At 39.7% G+C, this 25,179-nt stretch overlaps 1 protein-coding gene across 6 annotated transcripts in view; it reads right to left on the bottom strand.

Annotated features, from left to right (window-relative positions):
* The window catches only part of KIAA0232 (KIAA0232 ortholog), an 88,916-nt gene that overhangs the window by 29,971 nt on the left and 33,766 nt on the right, over nucleotides 1–25,179 (bottom strand). For all 6 annotated transcript variants that reach the window (XR_011073969.1, XM_068543470.1, XM_068543474.1 and 3 more), the window contains exon 3: nucleotides 4,273–4,410. Coding sequence is in view for 5 of the 6 variants with exons in the window: in XM_068543470.1 (XP_068399571.1) it covers nucleotides 4,273–4,410 (138 nt within the window). In the remaining variant the exon portion in view is untranslated. The remainder of the gene's footprint in view (nucleotides 1–4,272; nucleotides 4,411–25,179) is intronic.

Genomic DNA, 25,179 nt, shown 5'->3' with positions numbered 1-25,179 from the left:
TTACTGGTGAACTTATTTAGCTGAATGTGAAAATATGAGCAGTTGCAATAAGACTTCACTGTACCGAGGACATAAATCCTCTACAAGACTCTTTAAATAACCACAGATCAAGTCAGTTACCCAGGGTAAGTTGCAGTGCTGTTACTTTCAAGACTAACTTAATTGAAATAAGTTATCATTGCCTCCTAACTTTATTCCCCAAACAGGGCCTTGTTGAGTTTCTAATATTCTAGCCATTCCCAAAATGGGAGATGAAATACTAGCTCTGATTCAGTTTTAAGGAGCTCAATAAAAATAAAACAGAAATATAACTAATTATTAAAAACAAAAACAAAGCAATATGAAAAGCTCCAACTCTGGGGAAAGAGAAAACAGAACCAAGTAAACTTGAGGATTCAAAACACAACAGTTGGCACAGTTCCACTTTTTATGTTTTTAAAAGGGAGAAAGGGAGGTGTGGATATATGTAACCACATCAGGCATGTGCCATGTCCACTGGTAACAGAAACAGAACAACTTAGGATAACATCACGTAACTATAAAATGCCCACCTGGGGGAGGTCTGAGTGACCTATCGCTGAGTCACAGCACCGTTCTTATTTACAGACCCCATTACTAACTGCACTCAAAGCAAATGCAAAATGTTATAGCAAAAAATGAGTACCAGAGAATTCCATGTTATTTGCACGTTTAAACGAAGAGTATTAGCAAAGGCAGTTTCAGCTGGGACTTAACAAACAACAAAGCCCATTAAAGGTCATGGTCCCCAACAGGAATAAACAATGGCTCACAGATGTTCACGGGTGTTGCCAAACTATCATCAATGTATAAAATTAAATTCGGACATAACTGAGTTTCCTTCTGGTTTTGGTGACGTTTCTCAGATAAATATTGGGCTGAGCGAGTTCAGAGACGTGCTGAAATGTGGGTACAACTTGATGCAAGGATTAAGTGGAGGCACAGCATCACACCACAGGGATGTAGAACTACAGTCAGAGAAGTCAACCATTCTATTTAAACCATGGCGCAGCGAAGAGTCTGATAACAGCTAATATTGTAGCTGTAACAGTCACACATGCACACACGAAAGTAACAAGAATTCATCTCACATGTAACGCAAAACATCACCTCTACCTACCTACCTAATACAGTGATAGCATCACCTATGTTATTGTCTTGTGATTATGTCATTAACATTTTAAGCAATTAGACTGTAAACCTGTTAGTGGCTTTTGACTCTGATCAGTTAGTAGTGACTACACAGAGCTGCACGAAGAAGGGGTCTAAGTTGGCATTAGAACTGGGTGGGAAAGCAAAGCACAGAATCGCGAACGTTACCATCCTCAGTATTTAGGGAATGAACAACACACCCATGTGCAAACATTCACTGTGGCAAAAATATAAGATAAAATAGAACTCTGCATTATAATTTCCTACATAGGGCCTTCTTTGCTCTCTTCTTTTCACTGAAGCCACCAGGCAGATTCTAGAAAAAAAAAACCACCCTACAGTTTCATAAGTGACCACAGTGAATCCTTTCCATGGTTACAGGCCATAGTTAGAGAGGGTTCTTTTCAACTTCTTTCCATTGGCTCCCAAGAGCCAGGTGAGCTGTCTTAAGGGGGCTGTGCGCTGATGCACACACAGCAGGCGGCTCGGGGTCTTGAGGACTTCCTACTTCCTTTTCACTCTGTCCCCAGGCACTCGGCTGAGCTCCTGGTGTATGACTGGCACATTCACTTCCTCAGCCGACTTTAATTTGGTAAGATTAAAAAAACAATCCTTATTAGGAAAAAGAACGCAATAATTTTTAATGAAATGAGAAAGAAAGAGTTAGGACAAATATGCTTCATTGGGTTTGAAAACAAAAATCCTGCCTTTGCCAGGCAAAGGAAAGCATTTTCTAAAACAACAACTTAAAGAATCAAAGATCTGTGCAAGCCACTCTCCTCCCCTGCACTGTTTCTACCTGACACCAAGTTCTTTGTTGGCACACATCATGCTCAGCTAGGATGAATTACACACACTCCAAAAGCTGTCGGAGGAGCAGGGTCTTGCACTGCACACAACAAGGTGCCTGTGCTCCCCCTTCGCCCACAGTTGATTTCAGCTGTCCTTGTTTTTCAGTCCACTTCACCATGAGTCGAAGGCTAGAGTCATTTCTCAGCAACTTTGGTCCAAAGCAGAAATAAGATCCTTTCCCACATTGAAACTCCCTACTCATATTTTCCTCCCAACCATGACTCAGCAGTAGCTTTTTTGGATTTTGCTCAAAGAATTTACCTGAACTAACCTCTCACTTTTAAAAACCATCTCCATTTTCAATTCCTTTAAAAGCTCTGAATTCCTTTACCAATCTATTAGCCCCTTCAGTGTCACACAGAAAACACCTTTTGGGTACCTGTCCAACCACCCCCGTTTCTCTGAGGACTGCCCATCACTCAGCCCCTGCTGAAGGAGTGGACCTGCAGGCGACTCTGTCCCCTCGCCACAGCTTATCAAAGCACAGGTGGACAACTGGCCCAAGCCTAGCAAATCAGATTCTCCCTCAACTGAATGGGGTTGGGTACCAGACTTCAGCAGTCATGCTGGGCTGGGGCTAGAATGGTCATTTTTTCACCATGCGTGTGCCGAAGCAGAGAAAGCCAGACTTCAGGTAGAGAGGGAATGACCCAGAAACACAGAGAGAAGCAAATGAGAGACTGTGGGTCATTAGAGAAAATGACTTTGGCTGCCAATCATTTGGTTCCCAGTTCAGGTCACTCCCCAGGCTGCTGCATTTCCAGTACTGGGTTTCAGTGAGATATCCCTGTAACCTTTATGTATATTTCCATTTTTTCTTAAACTAGGTTAATTATGTTCCTTCTCTTTGTAACAAAAAGGTACCTAAGATAACCACATGAGTGGTAACTTCCAAATTCCTATCCCACAGTCTATGAGGCAGCAGCTTCAAGAAATCAGAAGTTAAAAAAAAATCCAAGCGGTGAGGGAGAGGAAAACAGTGGGAAGGGGAAAAAGAAGGACTGGATTAAAGTGGAAGACTCTTTGGAAACTGAGGTTCAACTCAATTCAAGAGAAATGCAGGACCTTCTACACGACAGGCACTCACTCCGCTAGGCACCAGGAGATGCAAAGATGGGGAACTCACAGTCCTGGCGTCCAAGGAGCACAGTCGTGAAGGGAAGACAGAAATGCACAACTGCATTTAGGATGTGAGGGTATGCACCAGGTACCATGGGCACAGGCCAGGGAGTCGGGCTCCCACAGACAACTCTGAGCAGGATGAGAACACACAGCTGGGAAGCACTGAACAAGCTGTCAAGGGCATGTGTGGTACGTGGGAGACAAAACAGAACTTCTGCAGATTATCAAATGGAGCAAAGCTGGTTACCCCCAACATCAGACCGCCTGATAACTTAATTTAGGAAGGAAGTTTCTGCAGGTCGGAAGCTTCTCTACACACCTGGTATGAATCTTCTCAATTTAACTTTGAATTGTAAAGGTGCTTAAAGCACACTATCTCAAATAGCATGGTAAAAGCAAAATAATTTTCTAAGTAGTTATGATCTCAGAGATTATATCGTATAGTGAGTAACAAAGAATCAGAGTATTAATTTAAATAGGCGATTATGTTCTAAAACTATGTTGTTATTTCAGGATGCTGAAGGACATAAGAAATATTTTACATGAAACGTTAAAAGGTCACTAAAACAATCTTATAATATTTTCCTTAAAAACAAACAAAAAATTATGAATCAAGCAAACATAGTGTTCTTAAATGTTAGAACTGCTTTCCCACTTCCAGCAATATATCCAAAATATATAGATATACCATGGGAAAAGCCACGCATGAATATATTCTAGACAGCATAACAAAAAATCAAGAGCAATCTAAATATCCAGTAATAAAGAATATATTAGGTGGCTATTAGAATATTATTTGATGAAATATAACTTAGCCACTAAAAAGAATAAAGATAATGTATCAATAATAACAAAATGAAATATATGTTAAATGGGGAAAAAATATATAAAATTTTATGTATTCTCCAATTACAATAGTACATAAAAAAGAATATATTATATAAAACTCAATATATATAGAAAAATGCTATAAAGGAAAAAATGACAATGTTTACGTAACACTGGTGAGATAATGAGTACTTTACTTTTCTAAGTTTTTTTTGGTCAAGATGTATTATCGGTAAACTTTTAAGAAACACCGCCTCCTTTTTTCCTCCCCTAAGTATTAGAAATCAAATGTAAACTTACTTCATCAGAAGCAGATCGAAGACACTGGACAGCAGCCTGTTTTTTCATTTCTTCTAGAGTTAGATCTGAGCACTTTTTCTTACTCTTTCCCCATTTCTTATAAGCTCCTTTTTCCCAGCCCAGGAAGATGTCATTCTCCTAAAATAAGATTGGACGAGTTTCAATGATCAACGCTGAATCACAAGTTTCAAACACTTATTATTTCCCACATACTTACACATATATTCCCCTACCAAATTATTTTCATTCACAAATTGGTACACACTAATAAATTAAGAGACCACAGGACATTGTCAATCAGAACACTTCAGAATAATCCATTGTTTTGATATCTGTTCCTGAAGTAATTATTATTTAGGATTTATGATCTCAATAAATCTGACCCATTTATATTTATAGAAAATGTTAATAAACTCATTCACATGTAAATTCAAGTGTTATCATTTAAATTTCAGTATAAATTCTAAACTATACACACAATTAAATGTCCTCTTTTCTGTACTTCCCACTCGTCAATAATGACTGTTCATGTTACCAGCAGATTTTTTTTTTTCCCGGCCGCGCCACACGGCATACAGGATCCTAGCTCCCAGACCAGGAATTGAACCCATGCCCCCTGCGGTTGAAGGGCAAAGTCCTAACCACTGGACTGCCAGGGAAGTCCCTTACTAGCAGATCATAACATTTAACAGGTGAATGGTTCATTCCTATATCTTGCAGTCTAAAAAACAACAGATATAAAATATTTTATGTATTTTAAGCTTATTTTCCCCTTGATTATATATGCCCGTTATAAAAACTAAGGAAAATTGGAAAAGCAGGAAGAAAGCAAATCATCCACGATCCTACCACCCAGAGAAAATTATAACAATTTGGTCTGCTTCATTTGGTCTTTTTCACATGCTTTAAAAAAAACACGATTGAATTCACACTATTTGTACAATTTTGTACTTAACTTATATTGTAAACATTACCCCCATGTTACTACAAATTCTTTGGTTATACAATATTCCAAGATGTAGGTTTACTTTACCTCCCTAAACTGGGACTTGAGTATTTTTAATTGCTTTGCCACTTCATTTTGCCCTTCATTTGGTAAATTATTATTAAAACCAGTGGACAGACAAGGCCGGGGGGGGGGGGGGGTAGGGGGGGAAAGATTAGAAAGAAAGACAAAGGCAAAATTAAGAAAACTCCTTAGAAGAATATTTGGCCTACAGTGGGGCCTCAGGAAATAGATATGAATTAATGAATGAGATGGAAGAAAGGAAAAGCACAATAATAATAAATTCAAAAGATCTCTTGGATCAAATCATATACCATAAACTGTGTAGGCAATCTTTACTTTGATCAAATACATAAAATTACTTTCATGCCACCAGATAAGAGTGGGAGGACCCCTCCCCTCTATACTCATCATAATTAACATACATTTTATTTAATTTCTTGGGCATGTTTGCAGATCTCGTGAACCCGAAAAACATATTTGCTGGCTGAGTGGTGTCAATTCCATTTGCCAAGGGAAAATGTGCTTGATGGCCAAGTAAGAACTCTCAGTATATTTCCATTTATCTAATGTGTTTGGCTGGACCACACCTGAAACCTGACATTCCTTATCAGCGATATCTTCTGGAGACAGAGCTTGTCCTTTCACAGGAGCAGAAACAGAACCATAACAACGTAGATTTGAAGCTTCTGAAGACAGAGGAAAATGTTATAATTTTCCTCTATTGTTCACAGCGTATAAAACAAAGAAGGTAGAAAAGTTCTGTGTAATTACTGAAAACAGGACTCCTTTCTGTTTGAGTTGCTGAGACTGGCTTTCTCTTTACTCAGCATTATAAACATGTTTCTCTACTGAAACTACATATATATATATATATTTTTTAAAATATTTATTTATTTATTTATTTATTTATTTATTTATATTTTGGCTGCGCCAGGTCTTAGTTACGGCATGCGAGATCTTTTAGTTGCAGCATGCAGGATCTAGTTCCCCAACCAGGGATTGAACCCCGGCCCCCCACGTTGGGAGCATGGAGTCCTACCCACTGGACCACCAGGGAAGTCCACTGGTGGTCCAGTGGTGGAAGTCCACTACTGGAGCTATATTAAAGCTCAGCAGGGTTAATAACACATTCAAAGGTCCAAATAAAGTTTTATTATACAGACAGAAGGGACTTTCAAAATTCACATGGACACACACTCCTTCTGGAGGGCAGTTTGACAATACATATCAAATATCTTAAACATGCATATGTATTTTTGATCAATAATTCTACTTCCAGGAATTTAGCCTAAGGAAAAAAAATCACCAAAGTGTGCATAGATTTAGCTACAGTGATGTTCATCATATAGCTGTCAATAACAGCAAACGTGTAGAAACAACCTAAATGTCAAATCAGGAGGACTTGGTTAATAAGTTATAATTCATCCAGGCAATTAGATATTACAGCCATTAAAGAGATTATGAAGTGTATTTACTGACATGGGAAGCTACTCACAATATATATAAGAGAAGTAGTTTATACAACAGTATGATCTCATTTTTGGTTAAAATACACATGCACACCTATTAATGTGCATTAAAATGTCTGAGAGAAATGTACTAAGAGGCCACCAAGAAGCTTGTCTCTTGGTGAGCAGGAATAGGAATCTATAACTTTTCTTGTAACTAGGTCATACTCCTTTAACAGTGGAAAGTTGTTTTTAGTTTTTCGTTTTTTAAATGGAATACTCGTAAGTCAAGAATAGAGAAATGAGAAGAGTTCCTGTAGCTCTTCACCTAGAACACGTGTCTGGCACTCGCTTTATTTGTCACATACCATAGAATTTGCTTTTTAAATATACAATTCAGTGGTTTTTAGTATAATTCACAGGGTTGTGCAACAATCACCATTACCTTATTTTTTTTAAATTTATTTTTGGCTGCATTGGGTCTTTGTTGCCACACGCAGACTTTCTCTAGTTGCGGCGAGCGGGGGCTACTCTTTGTTGCTGTGTGTGGGCTTCTCATTGCGGTGGCTTCTCTTGTTTCAGAGTTCGGGCGCTAGGCGCGCGGGCCTCAGTAGTTGTGGCTTGCGGGCTCTAGAGCACAGGCTCAATAGTTGTGGCGCACAGGCTTAGTTGCTCTGCGGCATGTGGGATCTTCCTGGACTAGGGATCGAACCCATGTCCCCTGCACTGGCAGGCGGATTCTTAACCACTGCGCCACCAGGGAAGTCCCGCCATTACCTTATTTTGAAACATTTTCCATCACCCCAAAAATAAGCCCTGTACCCACTAGCAGTTACTTCCCATTCCTCTCTCTCCCAAGTCACTGGTAACTACTAATCTGTTGTCTCTATAGATTTTCCTATGCTAGACATTTCATATAAATGGAATTATACCATCCACATCCTTTCCTGCCTGGCTTCTTTTGTTTAGTGTAACGTTTTAAAGGCTCATTCATGTTGTGGCATGTATCAGTACTTCATTCCCTTTTATGACTAAATAATATTTCACTGCATGGATATACCACATTTTGTTTATCCATTCATCCACTGATGGACATCTGGATTGTTCTCACCTTTCGGCTACTGTGAATAATACTGCTATGAACATTCATATACAAGTTTTTGTATGCACACGTATTTTCAATCTTGTTGGGGATATACCTAGGAGTGGAATTGCTGAGTCACATGGTAACTCTATATTCAACCTTTTGAAGAGCTGCCAGACTATTCTTCAAAGCAGCTATACCATTTTACAATCACACCAGAAGTATATGAGGATTCTAATTTCTCTACATCCTCACCAACATTTGTTATCGTCTGTGTTTTTTATTTTAGCCATCCTAGTGAGGATGAAGTGGTATCTCATCATTTTCCCTAATGACCAATGACGTTAAGCACCTTTTAATGTGCTTATTGGCCATTTGTGTATCTTCTTTGGACAGATGTCTATTCAAATCTTTTGCCCATTTTTAAATTATCTATTCGAATACACATCCCTTATCAGATATAAATGATTTGCACATATTTTATCTAATTCATTTTTTAAATATTTATTTTCTTTATTATTATTATTTTTTTGGCTGCGTTGGGTCTTAGTTGTGGTACACGGGATCTTCGCTGAGGCATGCAGGATCTTTTGTTGCGGCGTGGGCTTCTTTCTAGTTGTGGCGTGCGGGTTTTCTCTCTCTAGTTGTGGCACGCAGGCTCTCTAGTTGAGGCGCGCAGGCTTAGTTGCCCCGCAGCATGTGGGATCTTAGTTCTATGACCAGGGATCAAACCCGAGTCCCCTGCAATGGAAGGCGGATTTCTTACCACTGGACCACCAGGGAAGTCCCTATTTTATCTAATTCTATGGGTTGTCTTTTCACTTTCTTGATGATGTCCTTTGAAGTATAAAAGTTTTTCACTGTGATGAAGTTAATACATTGATATCTTCTTTGGCTGCTTGTGCTTTGGTATCTAAGAAACCATTGCCTAATCCAAGTCATGAAGATTTACTCGATTTACTCTTATGTTTTCTCCTAAGTTTTATACTTTTAGCTCTTACATTTAGGTCTATAATCCATCTTGAGTTAATATTTGTATGTGGTATGAGATAGGAGTCCAACTTCATTCTTTTACACGTGGTTATCCCGTTGTCCCAGCACCTTTTGTTGAAGACTATTCTTTCCCCCATTGAATGGTCTTGTTGGAAACTACAAAGGTTTATTTCTGAATTCTCAGTTCCATTACATACGGCCAGCCATATATATGCCAGGATCAAACCATCTTGCTTACAGGAGCCTTGCAGTAAGTTTTAAAACTGGCAAGTGTTAGTCCTCCAACTTTGTTCTGCTTTTTCAAATTGTTTTGGCTATTCTTGGTCCCTTGCATTTCCGTATGAATTTTAGGATCAGCTTGCCAATTTCTGCAACAAAGGCAGCTGGGATTCTGATAGGGATTGCCTTGAATCTGTAGATCAGTTTGGGGAGCATTGCTATGTTAACAATATTAAGTCTTCTGATCATGAACATGGAATGTTTTTCCATTTATTAGGTCTCTTTGATTTCTGTCAATGATGTTTTATAATTTTTAGTGTGCAAGTCTTACACTTCTTTTGTTAAATTTATTCCTACATATTTTATTCTTTTTCATACTATTGTAAATGGACTTTTCTTAATTTCATTCCTTAGGATTTTCTATACACAACACCATGTCATATGTCAATAGAGATTGTTTCCGTTCTTCCTTTCCAATCTAGATGTCTTTTTTGGTTCTTACCTAACTACCCTGTTAAAGCTGATTTTTAAGATTTTATGAATTTCATCTTTGAAAATGTCTTTACTGATATTAATCCACAGGCATGGGTTCAATGGAGCAGATGAATTGCTTAGAAGGAATTTATAAAATTCTGTTAGCTTCTTCCCTTGATACGTGCCTTTTAGCATGTCATCATATTGCAATCAATCACTCCCAAGTGAAAGTTAGGTGGGAGCTTCTCACTGAAGTTAAATAGATTCTGAGATACAGACGTTTCCTCTGCACTGTGTCAAGGTGTGAAAAATGCTGCTAGAACTGCAGTTTGACCTTGGACAACATATCCAGTGCAAATTTGTGTGGGAATGGAGATTTTGTTTCTTGTTTTAACTTTTGACATAATGAAAATGCATAAAGCAACTTGACATTATTTGTGATTCAAACAACGTTAGCTGTTAGAATGACTTTACCACATTACAAATTTTGCTTATACGTGCTGCTTTGCCTTGCAATTTTAGGCTGAATTCATTAAGAAACACCATCAAGTCTATAGCAAAAGCTATACCAACACTAGTATACTAGATATATTTTTATGCATCCTGCTCTTGCCACTTACTGTATTTGAGAGCTCCCTTATTCTATTTTTTTCTGCCTTCATGTACTGTGTGAATGTATTATGACTTATTCATTTCCCATTAGCACTGAACTAATAATTAGACCTTAAAAGAACACAGTATAAAAAAGCTCAAGATATTTCTATTTTACTTGCTATATTTTCTGTACTATACTATTTAAAAGTCCACTTAGACATAAACATAGAATATTACGCATGTGTCAAATATTTACTAGGTAAACTCAGCAAATCAACTATGATTCTTCAAAGTCATAATCTTAAAGACAGAACACAATTATCAAGCACCAAAAGAAGATGTGGCTAAAGGACTTCTCAGGCCGAGAATCTATTGTCAGGCGCTTTTCCAGACACTACTGTGAGGTAACATAAGGCTAGAGTTTTGATTGACTTTGTCTTGCCGTCTTCTATCAAAAAGGAAACTGAGAACTGGAGGAAGGAAAAGACCACGGCATTGTGAAATGCAGCTGGGATCAACGATGTCTGCTGTTCGCTGCGCGGCACCCACCTCCCACAGCTTCCTGTTAACAAGAGTCCTGAGAAACCAAACCACCAAGTGTCTGAATGGGACTAATGCCACTCCCATCTGTGGGCCTTCATCCCTCTGGCCACAAAGACTGGCTCAGAGAGAGGCATGTGACCAATCAGAAATGAGCACTAGAAAATGGGCCCTCCACACAAGATTCCTGCTGGGAGCGCAGGGAACACACACCCTCCGCACAGTGTGAGAGCAGGATGGCAGGACGCTGGAAACGTGCTCACTGTCATTTGCCCTCCAGTCCCCGGCAGTGGCTGCAAAACCAAGCTGGTGCTGGGAGGCGGGCGGACACCCTAATGACACTGTGAGCTCTGAGCTGAGCCAGGCAGGGCCAGTCCTCATTCTGGACTTGCAGCTGTACGAGACTTTCTTTTTTCCAATTAAGGCGATTTACGCCAAATTTTTGGTTGCTTGTGAATGAAAGATATAGCTAGAATCTGAGGAAAGGCCTCAGTAATAAATTCACTTCTCACTGCTCAAAGGAACTGTAAACTGCCTCTAAAAAATGAGTAGCACCAATTATATGAGGATAACTTCAGGTTAAGTACATCCTTTTTTTTCCCTGCTAGGTCTTCAGCCAACAAGTTCCTCATTGGTCTCCCTGTTTTCAGTTGCCCAACCCGATCACCCATTACCATGCTTGCCATTTGGTACTGCTGACTAAATATAGCAATGGTTCTTTTTGTCTCCAGGACTAAAATATAAATCCTCCAGCAGAGCACATCAGGTTCTTTGAAATCAGCTTCCTGCTAGCCTCTCTCGGTCTAATCTCCTCCCACTCCCTCCCTATCCTCCTCTGGCCTCCCAGTATCAGGCCCCTTCCTGCTCCTGTGACCTCGTATGCACCCGCCTTTTCTTCTTCCTTCAAGGCTGTTCAACCGTGATCTTTCCTGTGGTTCCCGCCGCCGCTGCCACCCAGGCACACGTCCCGGACTGTGCACAACCAGAGCACATCACAGACCCTAACCTGATGGCCGTCTCCCAGAGCCCCCCCCCCAATCATCTCTGCAGTCCTGGTGCCCACCGGTGTCTAGCACGTCATGGCCATTCGTGTGGTGAGTAAAAACCCAGGCATTAAATGCAGTGCTGATATTCAAAACATCTTCTCAATTCCATGAAAAGATTTTACCAAAAAAAACCCCCACCCCTTTCACTATGTATCTGAGTCTGTGGACATGAATTTGTGCACCCACCATTAGTACTAACTCCTACTCTAAATTTTTTTTCATACTCCTTATGTGTAAAGTTAATTTAAATTAATGTCTATTGAGTGAATGATTGTTGAAATATAGTATATGCAGCAAGACACCTGAGGAACCCAGGATGGGTACACTGTTATTGTTAAAGATTATAGTAATCTGTAAAGGAAAACACTGCAAATGCCAGCTTTTCCAAGCAGTGAAATGCTACACTAATGGGGATATACTGTAAAGTAGGTTACAAGTGGGCTGAAAGAACAAACAAGTTTTGTTGAATACAGAAATGATCCAACTCAACTAGCAATCAGTACGAGGATTATTCTTATCTAACCTGTGGGTAAACCAGAAAGTGCCATAACCCAGCTACATTTCTAGAATGATGGACTCTGAGGTAGAAGATACAATTAATTAGGGATTTAAAAGAAACTGCAACAAAGCTACAAAAGTCAAGACAGTGAGGTACTGGCATAAAGATAGGCATATAGACAAACGACTAGAACAGACAGCCCAGTAACAGACCCTCGCATATATGCTCAAATTATTTTCAACAAGTGTGTCAAGAGCATTCAATGAGGAAAGGACAGTCTCTTCAACAAATGGTGCTGGGAAAACTAGACACCCACATGCAGAAGAATGGAATTTGAGTCTTACCACATACCAAATATAAAAGTTAACTCAAAATGGATCAAAGACCTATATGTAAAAGCTAAAACTATAAAACCCTTGGAAGAAAGATAGGGCAAAGCTTCTCAGCATTGGATTTGGCAAAGATTTCTTGGATGTGACACCAAAGACACAGGTAACAAAAGAAAAAATAGACAAACTGGGCTCCGCGAAAATTTTTAAATTTCGTGCACTGAAAGAACTATGAACAGAGTGAAAAGGTAAACCCCACAGAAGGGGAGGAAATATTTGCAAATCATGTATCTGATAAGGGGTTAATATCCAGAACCTATAGAGAACTTCTAAACTCAACAACAACAAAACAACCAGATCAAAAATGGGAAAAGGACTTGAAAGTCTCCAAAGAATATATGCAAACAGACAATAAACACAAGAAAAGATGCTCAACGTCATTAACCATCAGAGAAAATGTAAATCAAAACTACAGTGAGGTACCCCTCATACCAATTAGAATGGCTACTATGTAAAAAAAAAAAAAAAAAAACAGGAAATAACAAATGTTGGTGAGGATATGTAGAAATGGAACCCTGTGCACTATTGGTGGGAATGTAAAACGGTGGAGCTAGTGTCACTTCCTCAAAAGATTAAAAACAGAATTATCGCATGATCCAGCGATTCCACTTCTGGATATATACCCCCCAAAGCTGAAATCAGGGTCTCGATGAGATATTTGTACACTCATGTTCATAGCAGCATTGTTCACAGTAGCTAAAACGTGAAAGAAACCCGAGTGTCCACTGATAGATGGATGGATAGGCAAAATGTGGCATATCCATATGATGGAATATTATTCAGCCTTAAAAAGGAAGGAAATTCTGACACCTGCTACAACATGGATGAACCCTGAAGACATTATGCTCAGTGAAATAAGCCAGTCACAAAAGGACAAACACTATGATTCCACTGATACGAGGTACTTAAGAGCAGTCAAAATCATACAGACGAAAAGTATAGGGCTTCCCTGGTGGCACAATGGTTAAGAATCCGCCTGCCAATGCAGCAGACACGGGTTTGAGCCCTGGTCCAGGAAGACCCCACATGTGGCGGAGCAACTAAGCCCGTGCGCCACAACTACTGAGCCTGTGCTCTAGAGCCCGTGTGCCACAACTACTGAGGCCCGCATGCCTAGAGCCCGTGCTCCACAACAAGAGAAGACACCGCAATGAGAAGCCCGTGCACTGCAATGAAGAGTAGCCCCCGCTGGCCACAACTAGAGAAAGCCACGCACAACAACAAAGAACCAAAGCAGCCAAAAGTAAATAAATTAAATAAATAAATTTATTTTTTAAAAAAAAGTAGGGCTTCCCTGGTGGTGCAGTGGTTAAGAATCCGCTTGCCAATGCAGGGGACACGGGTTCAAGCCCTGCTCAGGGAAGATCCCACATGCCGCGAGGCAACTAAGCCCGTGCACCCCAACTACTGAGCCTGCACTCTAGAGCCCGTGAGCCACAACTACTGAAGCCCGTGCGCCTAGAGCCCGTGCTCCACAACAAGAGAAGCCACCCAATGAGAAACCCGCACACCGCAACGAAGAGTAGCCCCCGCTCGCCGCAACTAGAGAAAAGCCCGTGCACAGCAACAAAGACCTAACACAGCCAAAAATAAAAATAAATAAATAAATTTATTTAAAAAAAAAAAAAGTATAGTGGTGGTTGCCAGGGGCTGTGGGGAGACGGGAATTATTAAGTTTTCATTTTACAAATGAAAAGAGTTCTGGAGATGGATGGTGGTGATGGCTGCACATTATGAATGCATTTAATACCACTGAACTGTACACTTAAAAATGGGAAAGGTGGTGGTGGTGATGAGGGAAGAAGCTACAGTAACTTATCTGAAGGGCAGGCAGGCCCCAGTGTGTACCTATGACACCTGCACTCACATCCATCATGTTTCCCCCTCCACAAACAAGTCATACACCTGAGAAAGAAGCACACATCTATTCATTTCTTTAATAAATCTCTGAGCATCTTCTACATCCCATGAATTGCTTTAAGGGCTGGGAATACAGCAGAAAACATGGCAGACAAGGTCCCTAACTTCATGAGTTGTATATTCCAGCAGAGGAGACATAATAAACATAAAATATCACAAATAATCATACAATTCCAGGTAGCAACAAGTGTTATGAAGAAAAATTAAGTAGAAAAGAGGACTGAGAATGGAAGGTTTCTTTTTAAATATGGTGGTCAAAGAAAGACTGAGGACAAGATAAGCAAAATAAACACCAAACTAAACAAGAAAACAAATGAATACCCTCTTTTAAAAAGTAACTGGTGGACAATCCATGAAAGAGAAAATGGGTAAGTTGGACTTCATTAAAATATAAACTGCTCTGTGAAAAACAATGCCAAGAGAATTAGAAGACAAGCCACAGACAGGAAGAAATGCTTGCAAAAGACACACCTGATAAAGGACTGCTACACAAATTCACAAAAAACTCTTAAAACTCAATAATAAGAAAACAAACAACCTGATTAAAAGATAGGCCAAAGACCTCAACTGACACCTCATCAGAGGAGATATACAGATAGCAAGTAAGCAGATGAAAACATGCTCCACATAATGTCATCAGGCAAATGCAAATTAAACAACAGTGAGATACCACTACACACCTTTAGAATGGCCAAAAACTAGAACACTGACAACACCAAATGCCAGCGAGAACGTGGAGCAACAGTAACTCTCGCTGCTGCTGGTGGGCAGGCAAAACGGTGCAGCCACATTGGAAGGCAGTTTGGCAGTCTCTTACAAAACTAAACTTACTCTTACCATTCCATCCAGCAATCAGGCTTCCTTGGTATTCACCCAAAGGAGCTGAAAACTTACGTCCACACAAAAACCTGCACACGTATGCTTATAGCAGCTTTATTCAGAATTGCCAAAACTTGGAAGCAACCAGTATGTCCTTCAGTAGGTGAAGGGATAAATAAACTGTGGTCCATCCAGACAGTGACTGTCACTCAGCACTAAAATGAGATGAGCCAGCCAGGCGCTGAAAGCCATGGAGGAACCTTAAACGCATATCACTAAGTGAAAGAAGCCAATCTGAAAAAGCTGCGTTCTGTATGATCCTGATGATATGACATTCTGGAAAAGATAAAACTATGGAGACAGTAAAAAGATCAGCAGTCACCGGGGGTTAGTGGAGAGGGAGGGATGACGAGGCGGAGCAAAGGGATTTCTAGGGCTGTGCAGCTACTCCGTCTGATCCTATAATGGTGGATACATGTCATGACACACCTGTCCAAACCCACGGAATGTACAACAGCAAGAGTGAACCCTCACGGAAACTATGGACTTTAGGTAACAACGATGTCGATGCAGGTCTGTTGATTGTGACAAAGGTACCACTCTGGCGAGGGACGCTGATGGTGCGAGAAGCTGTGCATATGTGGAGGCACGGGCGATATCGGATCTCTATACTTTCCTCTCAACTGTACTATGAATCTAAAAGTGCTCTAAAAAAACTGCCTTAAAAAAAACAAACAAAAAAACCAAAAAACTGGCAGCAGATCAACTCTCCTGCCCAGACTAACCAGAAAAGCCAGATAACATACCAAACCAAACCAAACATCCAACACCCGTGCTAAGTCATTAGTGACCTATTGAGGCACCCAGGCCTTGAGAAAAGCAGGAAGGACAACCGTTCCAGGGAGGGACAGCTAAGGCTGCTTTCTCCTTTGGGAAATGTACCCATTCCAGGCCCAGGACAAAAGGCTGAGAAAAAGGTAGCCTTTAAGAGGCAATAAACCAGTGGAGCTGGGGGTGGTCTCTCAGAGCTGGAGAGAACAAACTAGAGATGTAGGCATCAGAATCCCAGAAAAAGGAAGGAGTGGAAAACAGAAGCCACAGTTTGCTGGATTCCCCTCCGGACACGTGAGGAATTCTAAAACCGTGTGGGGAGCGGGTGGCGGCAGCTTCTGTGTCAATGGAATGTTCTATTTATTTTTCTGGGAGTAATTACATAGATACAAGCTTTGTGAAAATTCACTAATTTGTACCCTTTCTGTATGCATTTTATACCTCAATTAAAAGTTTAATTCTTGTACAGAATCCAGAGTTGCTCCATATCTGCAACAGTTAATGAAGTTCTTGGGAGTCTTGGGACCTAAAAAAAAAAATCTAGCATCGTAAGAACATCTAAAGCAATCACACAGGTTGAGGGTCTATCATGAAAGGACAATTTCAGAGGAGGTCTGCAAAGATAAAACTCCTAGAAGTAGCAGAGAGAACAAAATCATGAAGAGAGTGGATAACATTAGCAAGTGGTTTGAGGCCCAAATCTTAGAATGTAGTACAATCAGGGAATATTTCCTAAAATTTAAATTTATAATAAGAAAGCGTGACTTTGTACACAGGCATTTAGAGAGCGCTTCTTGTTCATGGGTCAGCACCCTCATCATTCCAGATTTCCTTGGGAGCCCACCCTCTCCAATTCTTAGTCCTCATGGTTCCAAGTGCTTGCAGCCCTGGCACCAAAGTCCCCTCATCCTAGCAGCTGGGTCAGGTCACGCACGGATGAAGGTGGGAGTCTGGGCTTACAGTGAGGAGGGGAGCAGGGAAGCTCGAGAATAACAGCAACAGAGAAGGCAAACTTCAAGATGAGGCACTGATTCTTTGAAGGTCTCTCAAGCTGCCGCTGAGGCCAGCCCTACCCCATGGACATTTCAAGTTTTAAAACCAATAAATGCTCCAATGTTTACTAGCTGTGTGATGCTGGGCAAGTTACTTAGCCACCGTGTCTAAGTACCACCACCTATGAAATGGGGACAGCAGGGTGGCTGTCAGGGTTAAATGAGTTGCCGTGTGTTGGAAGTGAGTGCTCCAGCTTGAGGCTCACATGCAGTACGTGATGCACATGGGCTTGTTTTTTACCATTACTTCTGTTTAAGACAGATCAAGCTGGGTTTTCTGTCATAATCACGGACTCCAGACAAACAAAGCTTTCATGACGCTGAGAACACTAAAATATAAAGACATAAGAAATGTTTTAATAAACTCTTGGATGGTGGTTTTAATGTAATTGGCTATATAGGAAAACTAAGACTGCCTGGGGTTGTATAAGAATGATGTAGTGAAAGGCAGTTCCATCTTCCTAAAATAATTCTTCGTACTCATGACAGGTTATGGGGAACTTGCTGTTGACCATGATCCTCAAGACAAAAAAAGCTACCTCCCACCTTTAAATTACAGTTTTACTATAGCTTTCCTTTCAGCCATTTTTAATAAGACTATGAAATATTTTGGAACAAGGTAACACAGTCTGTTTTAAGAGTTGCAGGAGCCAGGCTAATGCTCTGAGCCTCCTAGCAATGCACACCGCTGTCTGCCGCTCACTTCTGCTCCATGGGCACTCAACTCATAGTTCAACTGTGAGCTGAGAAGACAAACCAATCTTTCCCCACCTCTAAAGCCCACAGTGCATAAAAAAAACAGTAAACCAATTCCACATAGTTTCTAAAACTTGCCTTTACCGTAGAGTGTTTTAATGTTATTCATTCAACAATTATTTGTTACATACGAAAGCCAACAAAAACAAAACTCTGACATAACAAATGGGCACGGGATTTGGCTGCCAGACATGAGTTTAAATCCTGACTCATTACTAACCACCTGGCCTTAGGCATGTCACCTAACCCCTCCGAACATATATTTCCAGGTGAGTAAAAGCAGGGAAAATACCACTTAGCTTCAAGATGTGGCAGGAAATGGCGGCACTGCACTTGGCCTACGGTAGTGTTCTCTACACAACAAGGAGACTAATTTTAAAAAGATGAAGGCACTGCAGCACAACGCCAATGACTAAATGTACAAGGGATAACCGAGTTAGAAAAAAGATCATCATTTAGCGACCATCACAGTAATAATTAATTCAGGTGGGAGTCATCTATGGACGACAAACTCAAAGTCTCCTCTGGACAGGTGACCCGAAAACTACACAGAGAAGTGTTCAGCTTTACGGTGCAGAAACCTGGCGGCCACCATCTGAAGCACAGGAGCACCTCAATACATAAGGCAACTGCTAACAGCTATAAATGAGGAAATTGACAGTAACACAATAATAGCGGGGGACTTTAACCCCTCACTTACACCAATGGACAGATCATCCAGACAGAAAATTAATAAGGAAACACAAGCTTTAAATGACACAATAGACCAGATAGATTTAATTGATATTTATAGGACATTCCACCCAAAACCAGCAGATTACACTTTCTTCTCAAGTGCACACGTAACATTCTCCAGGACAGATTACATCTTGGGTCACAAATCAAGCCTCAGTAAATTTGAGAAAACTGAAATCATATCAAGCATCTTTTCTGACCACAACGCTATGAGATTAGAAATCAATTACAGGGTAAAAAAAGTAAAAAACACAAACACATGGAGGCTAAATAGTACATTACTAAATAACCAAGAGATCACTGAAGAAATCAAAGAGGAAATCAAAAAATACCTGGAGACAAATGACAATGAAAACACGATGATCCAAAACCTATGGGATGCAGCAAAAGCAGTTCTAAGAGGGAAGTTTATAGCAATACAAGCCTACCTCAAGAAACAAGAAAAATCTCAAATAAACAATCTAACCTTATACCTAAGGGAACTAGAGAAAGAAGAACAAACAAAACCCAAAGCTAGTAGAAGGAAAGAAATCATAAAGATGAGAGCAGAAATAAATGAAATAGAAACAAAGAAAACAATAGCAAAGATCAATAAAACTAAAAGTTGGTTCTTTGAGAAGATAAACAAAATTGATAAGCCATTAGCCAGACTCATCAAGAAAAAGAGGGAGAGGACTCAAATCAATAAAATCAGAAATGAAAAAGAAGTTACAACAGACACCGCAGAAATACAAAGCATCCTAAGAGACTACTACAAGAAACTTTATGCCAATAAATTGGACAACCTGGAAGAAATGGACAAACTCAGTGAAAGGTATAACCTTCCAAGACTGACCCAGGAAGAAATAGAAAATATGAACAGACCAATCACAAGTAATGAAATTGAAACTGTGATTAAAATTCTTCCAACAAACAAAAGTCCAGGACCAGATGGCTTCACAGGTGAATTCCATCCAACATTTAGAGAAGAGCTAACACCCATCCTTCTCAAACTCTTCCAAAAAATTGCAGAGGAAGGAACACTCCCAAACTCATTCTATGAGGTCAATATCACCCTGATACCAAAACCAGACAAACATACTACAAAAAAAGAAAATTACAGACCAATATCACTGATGAATATAGATGCAAAAATCCTCAACAAAATACTAGCAAACAGAATCCAACAACACATTAAAAGAATCATACACTACGATCAAGTGGGATTTATCCCAGGGATGCAAGGATTCTTCAATATACGCAAATCAATCAATGTGATACACCATATTAACAAACTGAAGAATAAAAACCATATGATCATCTCAATAGATGCAGAGAAAGCTTTTGACAAAATTCAACAGCCACTTATGATAAAAACTCTCCAGAAAGTGGGCACAGAGGGAACCTACCTCAACATAATAAAGGCCATATATGACAAACCCATAGCAAACATCATTCTCAATGGTGAAAAACTGAAAGCATTTCCTCTAAGATCAGGAACGAGACAAGGATGTCCACTCTCACCTCTATTATTCAAAATAGTTTTGGAAGTCCTAGCCATGGCAATCAGAGAAGAAAAAGAAATAAAAGGAATACAAATGGGAAAAGAAGAAGTAAAACTGTCACTGTTTGCAGATGACATGATGCTATACATAGAGAATCCTAAAGATTCCACCAGAAAACTACTAGAGCTAATCAATGAATTTGGTAAAGCTGCAGGATACAAAATGAATGCACAGGAATCTCTTGCATTCCTATATACTAATGATGAAAAATCTGAAAGAGAAATTAAGGAAACACTCCCATTTACCACTGCAACAAAAAGAGTAAAATACTTAGGAATAAACCTACCTAGGGAGACAAAAGACCTGTATGCAGAAAACTATAACACACGGATGAAAGAAATTAAAGACGATACAAACAGATGGAGAGATATACCATGTTCTTGGATTGGAAGAATCAATATTGTGAAAATGACTATACGACCCAAGGCAATCTACAGATTCAATGCAATCCCTATCAAATTACCAATGGCATTTTTTACAGAAATAGAACAAAAAATCTTAAAATTTGTATGGAGACAGAAAAGACCCCAAATAGCCAAAGCAGTCTTGAGGGAAAAAAAACGGAGCTGGAGGAATTAGGCTCCCTGACTTCAGACTATACTACAAAGCTACAGTAACCAAGACAGTATGGTACTGGCACAAAAACAGAAATATAGATCAATGGAACAGGTTAGAAAGCCCAGAGATAAACCCACGCACCTATGGTCAACTAATCTATGACAAAGGAAGCAAGGATATACAATGGAGAAAAGACAGTCTCTTCAATAACCGGTGCTGGGAAAACTAGACAGCTACATGTAAAAGAATGAAATTAGAACACTCCCTAACACCATACACAAAAATAAACTCAAAATGGATTAGAGACCTAAAGGTAAGACCGGACACTATAAAACTCTCAGAGGAAAACATAGGAAGAACATTCTGACATAAACCACAGCAAGATCTTTTTTGATCCACCTCCTAGAGTAATGGAAATAAAAACAAAAATAAACAAATGGGACCTAATGAAACTTAAAAGCTTTTGCAAAGCAAAGGAAACTACAAACAAAACGAAAAGACAACCCTCAGAATGGGAGAAAATATTTGCAAACGAATCAACGGACAAAGGATTAATCTCCAAAATATATAAACAGCTCATGCAGCTCAATATTAAAAAAACAAACAACCCAATGGAAAAATGGGCAGAAGGCCTAAATAGACATTTCTCCAAAGAAGACATACAGATGGCCAAGAAGCACATGAAAAGCTGCTCAACATGACTAATTATTAGAGAAATGCAAATCAAAACTACAATGAGGTATCACCTCACACCAGTTAGAATGGGCATTATCAGAAAATCTACAAACAACAAATGCTGGAGAGGGTGTGGAGAAAAGGGAACCCTCTTGCACTGTTGGTGGGAATGTAAATTGATACAGCCACTATGGAGAACAGTATGGAGGTTCCTTAAAAAACTAAAAATAGAATTACCATATGACCCAGCAATCCCACTACTGGGCATATACCCAGAGAAAACCATAATTCAAAAAGACACACACGTCCCAATGTTCACTGCAGCACTATTTACAATAGCCAGGTCATGGAAGCAACCTAAATGCCCATCGACAGACGAATGGATAAAGAAGATGTGGTACATATATACAATGGAATATTACTCAGCCATAAAAAGGAACGAAATTGGGTTATCTGTAGAGACATGGATGGATCTAGAGACTGTCACAGAGAGTTAAGTAAGTCAGAAAAACAAATATCGTATATTAACGCATATATGTGGAACCTAGAAAAATGGTACAGATGAAGCGGTTTGCAGGGCAGAAATTGAGACACAGATGTAGAGAACAAACATATGGACACCAAGGGGGGAAAGTGGTGGGTGGGGGGTGGTGGTGGGATGAATTGGGAGATTGGGATTGACATATACACACTAATATGTATAAAATGGATAACTAATAAGAACCTGCTGTATAAAAAGATAAATAAAATTCAAAAACTCAAAAATATATAAATAAATAAATAAATAAAATAATATGCTGATTTATGTAGGCTAAACAGGCATAAAAAGGAAGAGAGAAATAAAGCAAAAGTGGGAAAATGTTAGCAACTGGGGCTGACTGAAGTTCTTTGTCGTACACTTCCATTCCTTCTGATGTTTGAAATTATTTCAAAAAGTAAGTTTAAAAAAATTTTTACGATGAATATATGATTTCTGCCATTTAGCATCTTATAAACTACCAGGAAAGATAATACATTCTAATAACTATAATTAAGAGTTCTATGGTAGAAATATGGTCAAGTTTGGAAGAAGAAGACATTGTTTTCATCAGGAATTATCAGAAGTGGATTCACAGAGAAAGGTGACCTGGACCTTGAACGATGGGTTAGAAAAGTAGTTTATATTTACATCTAAAAATGATGTAGAGTGAATTCCTGATTTATCTAAGCATACATTTATCAGAATATGGTAATCCTGACAAAAAGAAAAAAAAAAAGAATTTGTGTAAATAAAATTACTATGACCCACCTATAATATCTACGTATTAGAAGGCAGTTGTTCTCCAGAGCTATGCAGTACACAGCTGATGCCACAACTGTATTTACAAACCTGCCCAAATCAGAGGTTTACATGTAACTCTGTTTGTTAGTCAGCCTCAACCAAGACCAGGGCCTGATCAGCTGTACTTCCTACCCAATCACCAGGGGCTGCTGAGACAAGTACAAAATCTGTTTCTCAGAACTCAAGAGCTCTTTGTGTGTTTCTTTTAGCCAAAACTGTGAAAAGCCATGAATTCAACATGACAAATAAGGCCAGTAGTTGAAGCAATGGCCTTAAAACTAGCCATTTTCAAGTCAAGGTTAGACTAATTCAAGGACTGAGCAGTGAGAAAAGATGCAAGGAAACAAACACCCCAAAGTGGAGTCACTTGGCCTCCAAATGAGGGGTGAGCCCACCCTCAGTGTGACCCAGGGATCAGGAGAGTGGCATGCTTGCTCACCCACAGCAGGCTGGTGAGCATGCCCATTAGCTGGAGTCTGAATCACAGAAGGTCAGCTCAGGCCCTTCCCTCGGCTCTATGCCCTGACTCTCTCTGGGGGGATACTCAGTGAGCATATCCTCCTCCTTGAGTCACGGAAAAGTTACGGGTCATCTCCTATGAAAGGTCATTTTCAATTTGACCTTCCCCATCAGCATGGGACTTGGCACTGTGCTAGCCAGGGCTGAGCAGAAAAGGATTTTAGGGCCCTTTTAGTTCCCTGTGGATTCTCCTTGTAATTCCAGACATGCTCTGTTTTCACTAACCTTTATCTGTCCTGTGTCCTAAAAATGAACCAGAACAGGGAGGATCAACACAGTAGGACGCTGACAGCTGCCAAGCACCACCACCCCCCCACGCCCTACAGCGAACACAGAGACCAGAGGGATTCACAAACAGGTCTCATCACGGAAGTGTTCATTATAATCTTAATAGCAGACCTATGTTTTACCCCTTTTTCCATGTACTATAGCACCTAACACATAAATACTTTGTGCTAATAAATTTATTGGTGTTGATACTGTTAATACACAATTTTAAGAAGTGAGAAGTCTTATTAAACTCCTACTAAAAAACGATTTGTTTCCTATGAGTACATATTTACCACTGAAGTACCTGATTTTTGAGTTAAGAGAAATATCTGCCTCATTTCTGGAAATAAAAATTCTTCTATGTTGGTAGATTTAACATTTTACTTGCCCTTAAAGTACATTTACTGGAAAGATGATGGAAAATAATAGAGCTTTGGTAAGAAAATTATACAAAATACTGACCACCAAAATAACACATTTTCTGATTATTAGGTTTTAAGTCAACCCCCTCAAAGCCTTACTTGACCTAATAATCACCAGCCAGGGCAGTAAGCAACCTGGAAGCAGGGGAAATGTAGTTGTGTCCAGCTAGAAAGGATGGGGAACACCAGCAGTGGAAAATACTCTGCACAACTGACATGTGACAGAATGTTAGGCATGCTGTGAAACCCCCTGTATGTACAGGACTCTGAAACTGCTCTGTGGTTTGGAAGGTCAAAGCCAGATTCTTCCATCAATGAAAGTTTGTCCCTGCTTTCAGTGTTAGTAACAACGGTTTAAAACAACAACAACAAATACTGCCCACAAAACACTCCCCTTTTTAAAAAGTTTTTATCTTTTAGCCGTGACACAAGGCATGTGGGACCTTAGTTCCCCAACCAGGGATCGAACCTGTGCAATGGAAGTGCGGAGTGCTAACCACTAGACCGCCAGGGAATTCCCAAAACACTCCCTTTTACATGAAATTTGTACCCAGAAGTCACCCCGAGCTCATTCGTTCAGTGCTGATGACTCTGCTTCCCTTTCAGCAAGCCTCACATTCCGGAGCTTCTCTTGGAGAGTGAGACTGAAGTTGAGATTTTTTTCAAGAACATAGATTTGGTTGCTTTCTTCACTTTAAGCACCTAAGTCAAGTAAAATGTATATTGGCCACTTTAAGGTTATATGCTTTACCAAAATTTTAAGTCTACTGATTCAAAACACACACTTTGATTAATAAGCAGCTTATCATCATTCTTGGAGATAAAATGAGATATTAAACTTTGGAATGTTAAGAAGTATAACAGACCCAACGATTAAAACGTCTAATCACAATGTGTGATTTTCCTAAATAGTAGAAACCAACACTCTGGAGCAGTGCTAACTCAAAGGCAGCGGGTCATCAAACTATTACCATCTGTGACAAGATCCAGAGTCAGTGCCAGAATGCAATCAACATCAAGAAAATCTCAGAGAAAATGACTGAACCAAACAGTGTGTTTGGTAACGCGGCTCATCTATATTCACTGACAGCTTAAAAGTTTGTAGACCCCAGCCGTCTAACTTGTGCTAGAATACGGAAGTGCTCTTTGAAGGAAAATGTAGACACAATCATAAATTTTCACAAGACATT

This window comes from Eschrichtius robustus, chromosome 4 (genome assembly GCF_028021215.1).
Source record: "Eschrichtius robustus isolate mEscRob2 chromosome 4, mEscRob2.pri, whole genome shotgun sequence".
NCBI lineage: Eukaryota > Metazoa > Chordata > Mammalia > Artiodactyla > Eschrichtiidae > Eschrichtius > Eschrichtius robustus.
Note: the sequence above shows the minus strand (reverse complement) of the source record. Positions and strands in the feature narration are given on the sequence as shown.